Genomic DNA, 15,101 nt, shown 5'->3' on the forward strand with positions numbered 1-15,101 from the left:
TATATGTATTCTTACTCAGCAAGATCAGGAACAGTTTTATGTATATAGATTTAAATCGTCAGTAGTTCGGTGTGGTTAAATCTTCATGCCTTTAACCCAAAACATGAAAGCAAAGTGATGAAAACTGTGGGTGCCACACGGCTTGTGGCTGTTAAAATAGGACTGGCCTTTCTTTATAGCTTCATTCAGTCCTGGAACACAGTGAACCCCAATATTTTAGCTTCTTTAGTTGGCAAGGACTCGACGAAAATAGAACTCAATCTCTATGTTGTAGCTTTTATAGGTTCTGAGACGAACAAAAGACAGACAATGAACTTCGTAGAAACAAACAAATGGTTTATCTTAATTATAAAGGTTGGCAATAGAAATAACAAAAAATGGCGATCACACATTAAAAAAACGTTTATTGTTAACAAAACATCATCTTTTTAATTCTAATATCACAGATTAATCACAATTAATCAACTGCAGTTGCCAACAACTATTTCCTGCCCCCTATCACCTGCTGCATCCAAGTCACGTATTTACTGACGCGCGTATAGATTCCCGGCAAACCAGGACGAGCACAACCGATTCCAGTGGACACCACGCCCACCAGATGATGCTCCTTGGACATCAGTGGTCCGCCGGAATCCGCCTGTGAAGGTAAGTGAACCAAAAGCATAACATTTGTGCTATAACTGCCAACTGAATACTCACCCAACACGAATCAATTTGACCGTTTTCGTAACCGGCGCACAGCTGTGTCTCCCCAATTTTGTTACTCTTTCCCAACGACTTGTATGACTTCTCGCACGCCTCGTTGTTCCAGATCTTAACGGTGGCTTTACGCAGAACGTCGGACCGATCGTTCTCCGCTTGGTTCTCGTGCGTCCAGCCCCAACCGGAAACCGTGCCAAACTCCTGCTCCAGGCTTCGGTGCCCTTTGTCGGATCCCACGCAGCTGGGCTGGATGTGAGCGGAGAAGCTGATTGGCTGGACCAGTTCCAGGAGGGCTAAATAAGGATAGTTTTTAAACAATTTTAATAAATGTATGGATAAAAACCTTACGTTTACTCAATTGACTCAGCCTTATCATATCATTTACCATATTGCCATATTGACATACAATATAAAGTTACTCAAAATTATAATAAAGTTTTAATCTACACATTTCATTACCACTATATTTAGGTTTCGGTTTTTTAAAATGAACGTAATTTTCTGTGATTTTTATCAATTCTTTTATGTTGCAAATAATTGTTGTGCTGCAAAGTTTGTATATCTTTAACATAAATTTAATTTTAGTTGACTAAGTATTCCAAGCCTTAGAAGCTTACGTCAGAATAAGATTTTTCAAAGACTACTTACCTATATCATGTTTCACGTCACTGCATTCGTATTGGGGGTGGGGCACAATGTTCTTGAAGTCCACTCTCAGTGCATCCGGACCATTTCCAATCCCGTTGAGATACTCTTTGATGCTGTGGAGACCCACAACGCCTTGGATTTGGGCCGGCTTCATGAACTGCTGCAACCCATTGCAGACGCAGTGACCCGCCGTGAGGATCCATCGCTCCGAGATGATTGTGCCGCCACAAAAGTGGCCACCACGACGCATAAGACTAACCATAAAGGGCATTTCGTTGCGTTCTGCCTCGCTGCCACCCACGATTTTTGGAACTCGAACCGAGCAAGGCTGATTGGTAACTATTATAGGAGTCAATATGGAAAGTATATTGTTTTAAAAGAGTAGGTATATGTATATATATATTTATTTATATTTGATGCTTATGGCAAAAAATATATTCCGCACTAGAATTAACCTTCAGTCAAAAAAGTGTGGATTTTATAATACACATAATTATATGTAACAAATGTTTTTTAAATAAAACCAAGTGGCTAAAAGAAACATTATTTTAAATACAAAGCTTGCAGATTATCGCAAAAAAAATTTTTGGATGGCATAATTGGATGTTGCCTTAGACTTACCAAGAATATTAAATTTAAACTCAGTATTTGAAAGCATGAAATTGAAATTGTTTAGATTGATGATCCGACTTTAATGCTTTTTTCACGTGAAAAATAAAAACGTGAAATTGAACATATAAATGTTTAATCGCAAATATCCCGAATTAAGCAAAACGTTGTGATTATAGGAATATTACTTTTAGGGAAACAGGAAAATTATAACCTTAAGACCACAGGTAGTACGTTTTAGAATTATTTTGATAACTTCTTCATAATTGATAGTTTTTGTTAGATGAATTCCGTTAACTCACAAGCAATTTGGGTCTGTCCACTTTTCACCAGCGACAGAATCGCGAAAAGGAATACGAGTTTGATCATTTTCTGTGAACACAACTATTGTTCTGAGCACCAAAAACCCGTTAAGCACGGTTCAAGCTTAAACGAAACTGCCGCAATAATTCTGTGCGCCAATTAATTTATATATAGGTGTCTAGGCGTCCTCTCTGTTCCACTGACTTATTTCCCGTTCGTCCAGAGTTCTATGCGGATTAGCCGCAAAGCTCTCGGAGCCCTCTCTCTCTTTCGCTCTCTTGGCCTGATAACAAACGGAAGTCGCCCACTTAGCACCTGTTGCCTCAGTCGCCGAGCTTTTTTCCACGCTGCACTGTCTGCCTGTCTCATCGTTTTGTGCGGGAGTCATGTGCACACGTTTTGGCATTTCAATTGGCTCGTCGGAGAATTAAGGAGCTGCGAAAAAAACCAAAACGAAAACAAAACAAAAAGTAAACAATAGCCGAAAATAAAGTTTTGTGTGTTTTGCGTTTTATGACCCATCGAAGTTCATGACATTGAATAGTGTACGACAAAAGGTGTGACAACATTTATGCTGAATAATTTGTTGGCGCCTCTATATGGTAGGTTGGTTGCAGCCCAGTTTATTGCCCCATTATCCTTATTTAAGTATTATATTTATGCGATTAACACGTATTTAAGGTGAACCGAGAAAATATTAACAAGTTAATTGTAAATCACCTGATTGCAATCATCATTGCATAATAATATATATTTTTTTAATTTCCTTTCCTTCTCTCCAAGATAAAAAACAATATAGTAAAATTAGTTTTTATTTTATTCTTTAAAATTAATTTTACTTCACTCGTTCTTTAAATATTTAAATGTTTATAATGGTATAATCTTTACCTAACCTTCAATTCCATTAAACACAATTTCCTAGACCTTGTAACTTCTTTAGTGCTTTAATTGTTACAGTTTTGTCATTGCCTGCATTTGGCATAATTTGGTTCTCACATTGGAAATAACCTTAGTCGTCATATTTCCATCAACAGTTGGACTTGTCATCGGGTCTAATATGCAAATGGAGACGTCTGCGTTGCATATGAATATTTTGATGGGACCAAAAATTAATTGAAATTCAATGTCGGCGCAATCAATGTAATACTAGCCGCTTTGGCATTAACATTGCCCTTAAAATTAACGCTATTAAAGCTCACCCCCTTAATGCAACTGGCGATATTGTAAGGTCGATTTATATCCCCCATCTGTCTTTCTAATATATTCAAATGCAGGTGGAAGTGCAATTGTGCGTCATATACATAATTACCAAGTGAGCAAATTAAGCAATCAGGAATTGAAACCGAAAGACGAAATTAAGACTGACAACCATAAATAATTCATTATCCAGAATCTTGATTCGCAGTCAAAGCAGACAAATCAGTTCAGTAGACCAGGCAAAAACGCTTGAATACTAATTGATTTCATGACTTTGGTTCCTTAACCGAAAACCTGATAACCATCCCATCCGAGTTCATTGGTCGCGGCAGTTTGTTGCTTTTCAGTTTCTCACTAAATGCTAATTCACATAACGAATCGCCTATTAAAAACACTATCCATTGTCTGCCGTTGACAGCCGATACCAAATATAAATAATAATAACAAACACGAGTGCGGGGCTCCACAGAAACAAGTTTTCAAGTGCATTGACACCCGCTTTTGGGCGACACTTAGAGGAACATTCAATGTGAAGGTCGCCTCGATTTGAGGTACTTTGGCTTGACAATTGTTTTTGCTACACTTTTGTTTTCGTTTGGCGAAGTTCAACGACGCTGCTTCTGGTGACTAATTGCAAGGGGGAAGTCTTTAAATGTTGTCAATGCGGGTGGGCTTCGAGCTCTAGGAAATGTTTTGGAGCTCAGTGAACCTATTAAACTGTAAGCTTTCCAGAGCGGATTTTGGGGAAGCCAAATTTTATTCTAAATACAAAGTTAGTTTGTTTGAGTTAAGGTGGGTCATCTTAATTATGGTTACGTCCTTATGTCCTTAGCCAAGAAATTTAAGCAATTGGTCGAAATACTATTTTTCTATATCCGTAAACTTCTCTAATTTTCAGATTTGCTATGAACCTAAGCTTTTGCTGTCCTTAAAAGTTATAGTAAATAGTATACAGTAATATGTAGTAATAGTATAGTAAAAATATTTTACTTTAATAATATAAGTAAGCAATAATAAAGACAAAAGAATAAAGTGTCATAAGCAAACATAGTGTACTGCTTAATAATTTTTCGAGATATATTATTTTCATCGGATTACATTTTTTAGTATTAGAGCACATAACTAAACTTGAATAAGCAGTTAACTTAATTTCATCAAATATAACTTCGTTATTGAGCAAGAGTTATTGCAATATGATAACAGGATTTTCAAATTTAACGCATTTTTTTCTGTAATTGTATAATAAATAAAATCGTTGTTCACTTACCATATAAGAGTATCAAAATTCACTTTCGTTGTAAGGATCACTTATTTGGTTTCAATTATTGCTCGAAAGCCAGCTGTTAAGTAATGAGGGCTTTCTGAGCAACAATCAAAATTATATAAGTGTCCGTTCAGGAGCTCTTATATAAAAGAACCAAACTTTAGCCAAAGGGTTACACTATTTTCAGAATCACAAAGCACAAGATGGGAGGATGTTATTTAGGCAGGCCAACACGTCTGCTCGGTGTGAGAGCCGCACCGGAACTGCAATACGGCTTTCCGGGCGCTGACGTTGTATCCTTGTGATCCTGGCGGAAGTTGCCAAGCAACACGAACGAAGGGCCATCGCGAGCCGAGCGAAAGCCAACAAGGAAGCAACATCCCTCGTCGGCAGCGGCTTTTATCCTTTGGGCCTATGCGGCGTATGCGTGTTATGCAAACGACAGCGCCTCGGCTCTCGCTCGGCATCCTTTTTCCAGGCGACCAATGAGCGTCCTTGCTCTTGTTTTTGTTGCTTTGGCCCAATACTAGTTCATTCTGCGCAGGCGTAAATTATGACAAATTTGGAATTTTACTTATAGGTAGTTTTGTGTTTTTATAGTTTGAGAGGTTTGATTTACCACCTCTGTAATATAAGCAGTTCTTAAATGTTTAAATGGGCTTTTTTAGTTTCTTTAAATGCAAAGTGACCGATATATTTAGGAGTACGGAAAAATGGGCTATTGCAGTTATTAAAATATTTATTGTTTGCATATATTTATATAGGAAGTGGTTAATGGCTACCGTCATGTATGCTATGTTCCACGTAAAATAATTAGTAATAGGTCTGTACGATTTAATGTCATTATTATATGTGAAATCCTAATAAAAATGTTAAATAGTGTTGATATTAAAAGCCTTGGAATCTTTAAAATAATGTTTTCTCCTCGAAAATACGTATTAACTTGTTAAATTGTATTTAATGTGGGTAAAAAGTTATACATTTGTGGGTATTGTTCACGTAATTGGACAGGTATATTTACTGCTTGAATCTAAATATGGAAGTTTGACAATTATGAGGTTTATTTTATAACTGATAATCTTTTGGTAAAAAATAAAAATTTTTTATCAACAAATGAATTTGATGAATATAAAATGTATTTCAGAAGCCATTCGAACTAATCAAATATAAAATAGAAAAGATCTTAAAAACTCTGAATGTCACAAACTGTATTTAAAAAATGGTTTCAATCTCGTATGTGCGGTCGTTGCAAAATTAGCTGTTGATTTCGATTTTTTGGGGCTAAAAAGGTTTTTCTTTCCTATCTTTTGCAAAGATCTACAGTTAAAACACTGTTACATGCTTACATTTATCGCACTTAAATTTTAAGATGTCAGGTCCTGAGAGAACATCCCATATCAGTTAACTTGGCCCCACCGCTCTTCAATTATTTTCGAGCAGCCGCAACTAAAACACAATCAACACATTCGCCAACTAAATTTCCATGAGCTGACACTTACATTTTATTTGGCAAATTGTGATTGACAAGCTGTTGACACGCTTTTAAGAGGCCGAGGGCCGAGTTAACCGGGAGATAGCCGCACTTAACCCCTTTCGCGGCAGGGAGATTTTTCGCAATTAAATATTGAAGCCGGCCAGCGGGAAACATGTGACATTGCAAAGAACCGGGAAGTGCAGCGCTTGCAGGCGAAGTGCATCAAATATGCTGGCTAAATTATTTACACAGTTGTTCGGGAGGCGAGGCCTGTGCAACATTTCAATATGCTAATTACTTTCTGACTCGGCCGGGGATGTGGCAAAACAAATGCAAGTGGCAAGTGGCAAGCGGCAAGCGGCAAGTAGCAAGTAGCAAGTAGAAGGTGGCAAGTGGGCGCCGCCGCCACCAAAAGCGAAAGGTAGGGCAAGTGCTAATCATTGCAAGATGCCTGCCACGATTTCCCAGGTGAGTGCAAGTTCTGTAACAAATGCCAAAATCCATCGAAGGCGACACTTCAGCCGAAAGAAACAGAAACAGCGAAACCTAGGCAGCGGTGAATGGAAAATGTGTCTACAATCCGGAGAAGGAAACAAGGCAACTTCACGGACCTGACATCATCGTCTCTGGGTATTCGGCAAACCCTTATCCATCTATTCCGCGGCATTGTTTTTGCGTGACAATTGGCCCAATTTATTATTCATTAGGTTAAAAAGTCACAGAACAACACAACACGAACCGAACCGAACTGAACCCAAACTGACAGCCAGCCAAGTCTCAGCCATTTGTAATGCCAAGTGGCGGCTTCCATCGGACTTCGCCGGGCGGAAGGGATGCCTCGATGGATCCCGGAAAACTCTATCATTTCAACAATTTAACCTGCAACTTTTGGGGAAAGCGTTCTAATTGATTTGCCGGAAAAATCTTGTTTACCTTTTCCTTTCTCGACATTCGGTTCAAGTTTAACTCAGACAGTTGTGGTTCGAAATTAGTTGTTGGCTAATTAGATTGCGAGAAGGCAAACAATAAGAAATCGGGTTTAAGACTATGCACTTAGGGATACGTTATTGGTTAAGAATTTTATTGGTTAAGAATTTTATTCAGTCAGATGGTAAGAAAGTATCAGTGGGGAAAGGTCTCAAACTATTTTTTGAAGGTTTCAAATCAAATGGTGTTTATGAATTAACAAATAAAACGATCTTCGATACGCATTGCCTTATTGAAAAACTGAAAGAATATTTTTAAAACGCCAAAAACATGATTAGAATAATGAGAAGTTAATTTGGTCAAGTAAATAAATTTGTACAGTGGTATAAATGCACATTAGTTTAAGTCAAAAGTATATCAAACACAATTGATTTAAGCCATGGCAGCATTTTTAAAGTGTAACATAACTATATTAATGTTATATATTATGTTATGTTATATTAAGGTCTTCAAACTAATTAATTTATATAAAGCATAAATTTTAACAAAAAGTTTGCAATCTTTTAGCTTTTCCTTTTAGAGAATATAAAAATAATGAAACTTTCTTCCTCTGCGCATTTTAAATGATGCTTTTATATTAATTAAGCCAGCCTTAATATAATCCACATTCGACGCCATCAATCCTTCTGACCAGTTGCAGTCGCATAACTTATTATTTCAGTCCGGGAAAAATGGCCTTTCCAAGGCCTAATGGGCATAAATGGAAAATCTATTAAGGTTATTTCTTGGATCCCCGACTCCGCCACACCTGACACATCCTACCGAGCACTCGTCAATTAAATCAGGAAAACGGACGAAAAAAGTGAGAGAATTGTGGCTTTTTGCTAGCTGACTTCGACTTTCAACCTTTTCGGGATTGTTACGTAAAAAGGATATGGAGATGTGCTGGCTGTGTGCGGCAAGTCAGATGTCACTTTGATGAGCGGGGGAGGGTTTTCCGGGGGGTGGTTGACAGTAAAAACTGTCAAGCGCAATAATGTCTGTTGATACGAAATATTTCCACACTTGCCACAGCAATTTGGTCAGCGTAGGACTTCCCATTTCCCATTTCCCGATCCCCCCTTCGATTTTCCTTCGCTGCCTGCATATTTTCCGCTCGTTTTGCCTACTTTTCTGCATATTTAATGCGCAATTACGCAGGTTGACTAGCAGCTAACATGGAAAATGCATTTCCATGCTTTTCATTTGATCGCTGGCAGCGGCGAGAAAAAGGGCAGTTGTCGAAGGGTGGGGGAAATGTGGGGACAGTATAGTATAGTACATCGTGTCAAGAGCTCAGGTGTTTGCTCGTGTATTCTGCTTGAGTTCAGGCATTCGCTGCTAATTGTCGGGAAGTGACGTCAAATAGTCCTTCCATTTATAGATTGATCCAATGACAAATAAAGAGTCAAAATTAGCAGGGGACGACTTTAATTCGTGAATAATTAAAAATGGGGTCCAAGAAGATGGGTAAAGTGTTGCTGCTAAATAGGTATTTTTAAGTTGAAAATTTAACTTCATAAGAAGGCAGCTAATAAAAGTTTTAACTGTGTTTGAGAATTTTCATATTTGGACAAATGTTTACCAATTTATTAACTTTATCGGAAATGGGTTTGACAAGGGTTTTTGTTTAACTGATTCTCTTTTTTTCTTTAAAAATTGTATTTTCGAAGTCCAGCTCAATATTTATATAATACCACGCTCTATTGAAATTTGTAGTCACGGCAGGAAATACATACATATGTACGAGTATATCCGCCAACTGTTGCAAACTGTGTTTAATCCGAGAACTTTATACTTCAAGGATATATACATGTTATTCCCTGTAATGGGATTTAATGTCAATACAATGACCAGATTGTTATTTAAGTTAATTTACGACATCTAGGGCACTGTGACTTTGTTAGAATTCGATTTGGACAGTTAAACAATCTGTTTTTGTTTGATAATGATTACAAATTTGAGGTTTGGAACGGTCGTGCCCAATGTTAAAGTAGTTTAGTATAATGTAAGGTATTGTGTGTTTTAAGTTTCGTGCGACTACATATGGTCTTTCGTTTTGTAACTAAGGGTTAAGTTCCACAAAAATCTCTAATACATTACGCAATACCAAGAGTACTCGTAAATCCCTTTGAACATAATTGCAGAATTCACTTGTGTATAGTATTTTTAATAAAACCCAAAAAAAAAAAATACAAGCAAATTGCATACATTTTTTAGATAGTTTGCGTTATATATTCGATGACATCTTTAAGAGATATATCTCCTTTTTTAAAACGATACAACTCCGCCAGATAAAATAGACATAATTCTGCCCAAAACTGAGCTGGACCGAACTATGTCTTCGGCGATATGCTATGAAGATAATTTAAACTTTAAATTTAAATTTTAAAGCATATTACATGGTTACTATGTAAATGTTAGATAGCAAGCAATTAATTATAACAATTTTAAGGCTCGCAGAGGTTAATTCTTTGCAGCGATGTGAAGGAGGACCCCAGGCCCCATAAAAAAAAAAAATAAGTTAATCTAGACATATTCGTTTGACCATTTGTATGTTTTTACTAGAAACCTTACCACTGAAACATTACCAAAAGTTTAACTGAGGAAGGTCAAAAATCTATATAAAATAAATGTTTTGTTACATTAAATGTTTTTAAAATGTTGTATGTATAAATGTAATTAAATGGTTGTTGTTTGTTTCACAACAGCATGGAGATGAATGTAGAGTATTCAACGAGTATTAAAATAAAAAAAAAATTGGATTCAACTTGGCGCGTATATCGTTTTGATCACTGATCACTGAAATCAGCAGATTTGTTTTTAATGAGTATTGGAATGTTAGTTCTCCAAAGACTTCTATATTTCAAATAGCTCGCTAAAATCGAAAAATTAAATTATATATGTAGCTGTCATAGAAAGAAACTAAGGAAAGTATAGTTACTTCGTCGTCAAATCTTCGATATTGTTAAAAAAAGTTTTTTTTTAAAGATTAGTTTAGATTAAAGACTATTATTTCATATAGCTGCCATAAAAAAATGAAAAAATCTATGGAAAAGTCGAAGTAATCAAATTTTGCTGTTGTTTAAAGAACTGGGATAGAAAAAGGAATACATCTCAAAAGACAGAAACTTTAACTGGCAGGGTATAGAGCTTTGGCTCGTCGAAACTATGATTTTTCTTGCTGTTGTTATTTTTGGATTTCTAACCTGAGGATGTTGTTACTAAAAAGTAATCCAATTTGGGCTAGTCATTTTATTTAAAGAAGTTGTATAACATGCATTGAGATGTATGTCTTGTAAGAAAAGTCTTTTAAATCTTTGGATATTAACACAGATAGAAATATATGACTGAATTGTATAAAACAATTTTTTAGTATAAAGTTTATATTCGTTTTGATGCGTATTTCCCAAAACTTATTAATGATGGCCCAAATAGATGTTTTTTTTATCTTCCTAAAATATTTTGATTTTACAAATGTAATGTTCGTTATTGTTAGAATTATAATGATGGCCCAAATATTTCAAAGATGTTTTTATTATCTTCCTAAAATAATTCGATTTTTGTTCGTTATTGTTAGAGTTATAATGAAAACGTGAATATACCGCTTATTTTCAGTTAAAATCGCTTTAAGATTTAGGAAAATAAAAAGAGGAAACAAGTTATTTCTTTTAAATATTTTTGTATAAATCCTTTAAAATTAATGTTTGGTGAACAATTTCTGTTTATGGATGTGTATAAGAAATTATATTAAACAGAAAAAAGATTATGTTGTTATAAGAATATCACCAAAAATGGCAATTGTTGCTTCTGTAATATCTGCAAGTGTCGAAATTCGGCAGTAAGGACATGGTCAAATGTATTTAGAAGTGTTTCTACTACCCCTTCCTCATTTAAATATTTAAAAAGTCATCCCAGGTATTCCTTCCACTCTTTCCCAATGCAAATATTTAAATAGTTTTCGCAAGCATAATTCTGCACTTACAGCCGGTGTGAAATTTGACTTCAACTTGCCATTTTGTTCCCATACTCAGTGGCCATTGGCCATTTTTGTAACTTTACTGACCAGCACAAGGTCTTTTCCCATATGCAGTCATACCGGACTGTTACCCTCCCTGCCTACCACTAAATTGTTATTGTTATTTTGAGCAGCTCATTCGGCTTGACCACTCCACGATTGCTGGGTTCTCGTCGCGATGGTGGTGGTGGTATTCTTTCTATTGGTTTCGGGGGATGATTCCTGTCATAGAGTTATGTTCTGTTAGCCTGGTCAGTCAGTGAACCAGCCAGGCTGTCCGGCTTTCTGCAGCGATCTACTTGCCAGAACGAGGGGTGGTTCTAGTTTTATTTTGTTCTTTGTTGTCATTTTTGGTGGCATAAAATGGCGTCTGCGAAACTGGAAATATTTCGGGAACCTTTTTGTAGTTAATTTAATTGGTTTGTTGGAATTACATTAGCTACGGATCGGTTGCATACAATATTTAAAAATTTAAAACGGTATTTTGGTTGTAATCATTAATGCTGAATGGATCATTTTTGTTCTGAATTTATATCTATTCCATTTGAGTTTTTCTCAAAAATTACTTAAATTGTATTTATACACTTTTATAAGAAATCACATTTGTTGATCAAGTTTCTCAGGCGCCATTTTAATACAGATTTCTACATTTGGGTAACAAATTAAACATCTTTTTGTTATAAACCTAAATTGTGTTTCATCAACAACTTAAATTATTGCAAAAGGTGTTTAATTTGTTTGGGAATAGTTAGTCATTTTATTTTGGTAAAACAAGTTCTGATTTTATAAATTATCCGAAGGAGGAATTATCAATTAAATCAGCAATCATAATTGTGCTGATAATTGTGTTAAGCTTGAAATGATTCTGGCCAAAAACGACTGATGGCTTAAAACTAACTCCAACATCCTTCTAAAATATTTATTGTTTATATATATCTCTGATTTACCGGCTTTTATAGTGTCTCGAATCTTGTTTTAATTTCTTGTAATTTAATTTGTTGGTATGTTAATATTATAATACAAAGATTTTCTTGTTCTTTTTGTGAAGCAGTAAAATATTTTTCTAAAATAAGAGAAAAATAGATTTTGAAAATTGAAGTTTAGCTTTCAATTGATTTGGTTAAAAAATTATTTTTTGCTTTTGGTGAATAGGTTCGGTTTTAAGCAGAGGTTTTGAATGTTTTGCTCCTTATGGTTTACTATTTTAGATTTATTCGGACTGTTTCGCATAAAAAGAGCAACAGCCACCTCCCCCTCCGTCCACTAAACTCAACCACCCTCGCCTCGAGTCCTTCTCACTCCCGGCGGCCATCTTTGAAAAAGGTCTGCTGTCTCTATACGTACACATGCTAAAAAAGGGTCTTAAATTAACCAAAATAAATGTTTATGTAATGAATTTTTACATAAATTTGTTTAAACGATTCACAAAGTACTTTGAGTCCAATTCTTCGATGTTTGCCAAATTTTTGTGTCCGGAAAAGCTTACCAAAAAATTCACCAATTTTGCATTCAATAATTTGAGCAGATATAATGTTTTAATTCTTGGTAAACTTTTGAATGAATAGTTTTGTTTAATTTTGTATAATTTTGTTTTTTGTGCAACTTTTGAACGTTTGTTTTAAACAAATAAAATGTGACCAGAATGAGATGCGAGTTCGATTTTCATAAATTTTCTTTTGCTATTATTTTGTCGGCGTTTTTCACTTTTTTCTCTCCACGCGGCGTCTGCTTTGCTTTTTGGTTCGCTGTCGCTCTTTCTCTTTTTACACTTTAAAGTTTCAAATGCGCAAAATCCAAAAAATATTCCGCAAGGACCACGTGCTTTTATATAAATTTGGTGTGTGTGTATATTTATAATAATTTTGCCGGGCACTTTTTTAAATTTTTATCCAGCTGTTATCAATCTCCGATAATCTCCGATTAAAAAATTTTAACACATTTTAAACGATTGTAAATTTTAGGACAATACCTTGCATGGAACTAAATCAAATTTTTTTTCCGGAAATAATTTATTATAGTTTCAAAATTTTTGGTTGTTTTTTTTTAATGTTTCTGGTTTATTTCAATTCAGAGCTTTATTATTTTATAGGTTTCTTTTTACGTTGCAAAGTTGTGTTTTTGAGGTGAGTTTAGGAATTCAAAGAAATTGTATTGTATTTTATAAGAGTCCTCCAAAGGAACAAGAAATTTATTAGTTTTATCTTGACAAATTGTTAGACTATGAAAGAATTTAGAAGAAAATTTTATTGCTCTTCTCGGAGATATGTTGCTTATCCGGCCACGCACTTTCCACGACTAATTCCCCGTCCGAATGCGCCGAAAATAATTTTTTAAAATTTTCGTGGCGGCTGCTGCGAAAAAGTTTGAAGCGATCGCTCTCGCCTCTTTTTTTAGAGTTTTACAAAGGGGTGAATCGTAATTTGGCTTGGAAAGGGCAGGAGGATGATGTTCATCCCCTTTTCGGGCTGCTTTGGGAACCCTTAAAAAACGGGTTGTCGTTGCCTCTCCCTATTGTTTGATTTCGATTGGGATTGTGTGTGCCGGTGTGTGTGAGCCTGCAAATTGTGCAAACACAGTCTCACACTATCATTATCCCATCGTCATGATCTGCCTTTGCGTCATTATGAAGTTGGCCTTGCCCAATAATCCCAGACAGCCAACTCCGATTTCCGATCCTCTCTTTGTTTCGACCGTTTTTTAGAAATCTCCGTTTGGCGCGCTTTTTGGGCTGCCTTGATTTCTGGCTGTTCCATCGCTCTTCCCGCTTCCTTTTCAAAGGACATTTGGTCGGTTTTTGGTCTGCGCTCTCTCTTTGTTCAGTTCCTTGCCTGTCTGTCAAATTATTTTTTTATTTGATTTTTTCGTTCATTTGCATTCTGTTATTTGAAAAAGCTGGAATAAAACTGTTTAAAAAGCAAATGGAATAATTTAAATAATTTGTGATGAAAGTAACATAGACTACATTGATCAGTGTTTGAAATGTTATTTATAAACAAAATGACATTTACCAATAAATGAAATGAGCACTACAAAATTATACAAGCACCCAATATTAGTAAAGAAGTGAAAAATATGTTTAAAAACTAAGTCTGTTTTCGAAAAAAATTTAAAGTTTATATAAAATATAAAATTTTAAGTTTCTTGATTTTCCTACTTTTTTTTTGGTTTTTAATAATAGAATATTGAAAATAGTAAAACAAACTTGTAATTTATTGGATTGTTTTAATGTATTAAAAACAAAACTAAAATTGGTGTAAAATCAGTATAGGTTTCTCTTGAATTTTTTACTGTACTTTAGTACCGCATTCAATTTTTCTTAATCTAAGTAGAAGAAGTTAGGAAGTTTCTGTATATTATGAAAAATAATATATTTATTTACTACGTTGCTAAGCCCTTTTATATATAAAATAGATTAAAGGATTATAATCCCAAGCAGCCTATTTTACTCGCAGATGACTGTAAATATCTCATTATTCCAAAACGAATTAATTCACTATCAGTTCCGTAAACAATTCATCAGCTTAGCATCTAACCCTTTTTATGATAATTTGAAACATTTGCTGAGTGATCCGGCAGATCTTGAATAATCTTCTGTGTTGATGCTGCAACTGCAACTGATGCAACGCTTCCCATTGGGATCGTGATCCCTGTCTGCGAGGTGAATGAACTGTAAGGAATATGGGAAAATGCCAAAGGCCAGGTAACAAACAGATCGTCCTCCCCTCGGCAAGACGCCTTGCTAAAAGGAAAAAACGTAGATTTTTTACAGGATTTCGTCCCTTCTTTTGTCAACCGTAAAAAAGGTAAAAACGAAGGTAGGCGACCCCGACAAATGTACGCAAGATGCGCAACTAATTTGAGACTCCGAAGGAGGGACAAATGAATTGGGAGCAGATCAACCCCTAATTTGCATGGGCTCC

At 35.5% G+C, this 15,101-nt stretch overlaps 1 protein-coding gene across 3 annotated transcripts; it reads right to left on the bottom strand.

Moving 5' to 3' along the window:
• Positions 1-384: 384 nt before the first annotated feature.
• LOC108088329 (clotting factor G beta subunit) lies at positions 385-2,328 on the bottom strand. Of its 3 annotated transcripts, XM_017186068.1 has the most exons (4): positions 2,262-2,328; positions 1,351-1,689; positions 700-995; positions 385-637 (listed from the first exon to the last, which is right to left on the bottom strand). In XM_017186068.1, the coding sequence occupies exons 1-4, from the start codon at positions 2,326-2,328 to the stop codon at positions 482-484; spliced, it is 858 nt and encodes a 285-aa protein (XP_017041557.1). In that variant the 3' UTR covers positions 385-481. The 3 variants fall into 3 exon arrangements, with proteins under 3 accessions (XP_017041557.1, XP_017041558.1, XP_017041559.1); XM_017186069.1 differs by lacking the exons at positions 1,351-1,689; positions 2,262-2,328 and adding an exon at positions 1,162-1,286; XM_017186070.1 differs by lacking the exons at positions 1,351-1,689; positions 2,262-2,328 and adding an exon at positions 1,051-1,270.
• Positions 2,329-15,101: the final 12,773 nt, after the last annotated feature.

The sequence above is a fragment of the Drosophila ficusphila genome, unplaced genomic scaffold (assembly GCF_018152265.1).
Source record: "Drosophila ficusphila isolate 14025-0441.05 unplaced genomic scaffold, ASM1815226v1 contig_106, whole genome shotgun sequence".
Classification (NCBI taxonomy): Eukaryota; Metazoa; Arthropoda; class Insecta; order Diptera; family Drosophilidae; genus Drosophila; species Drosophila ficusphila.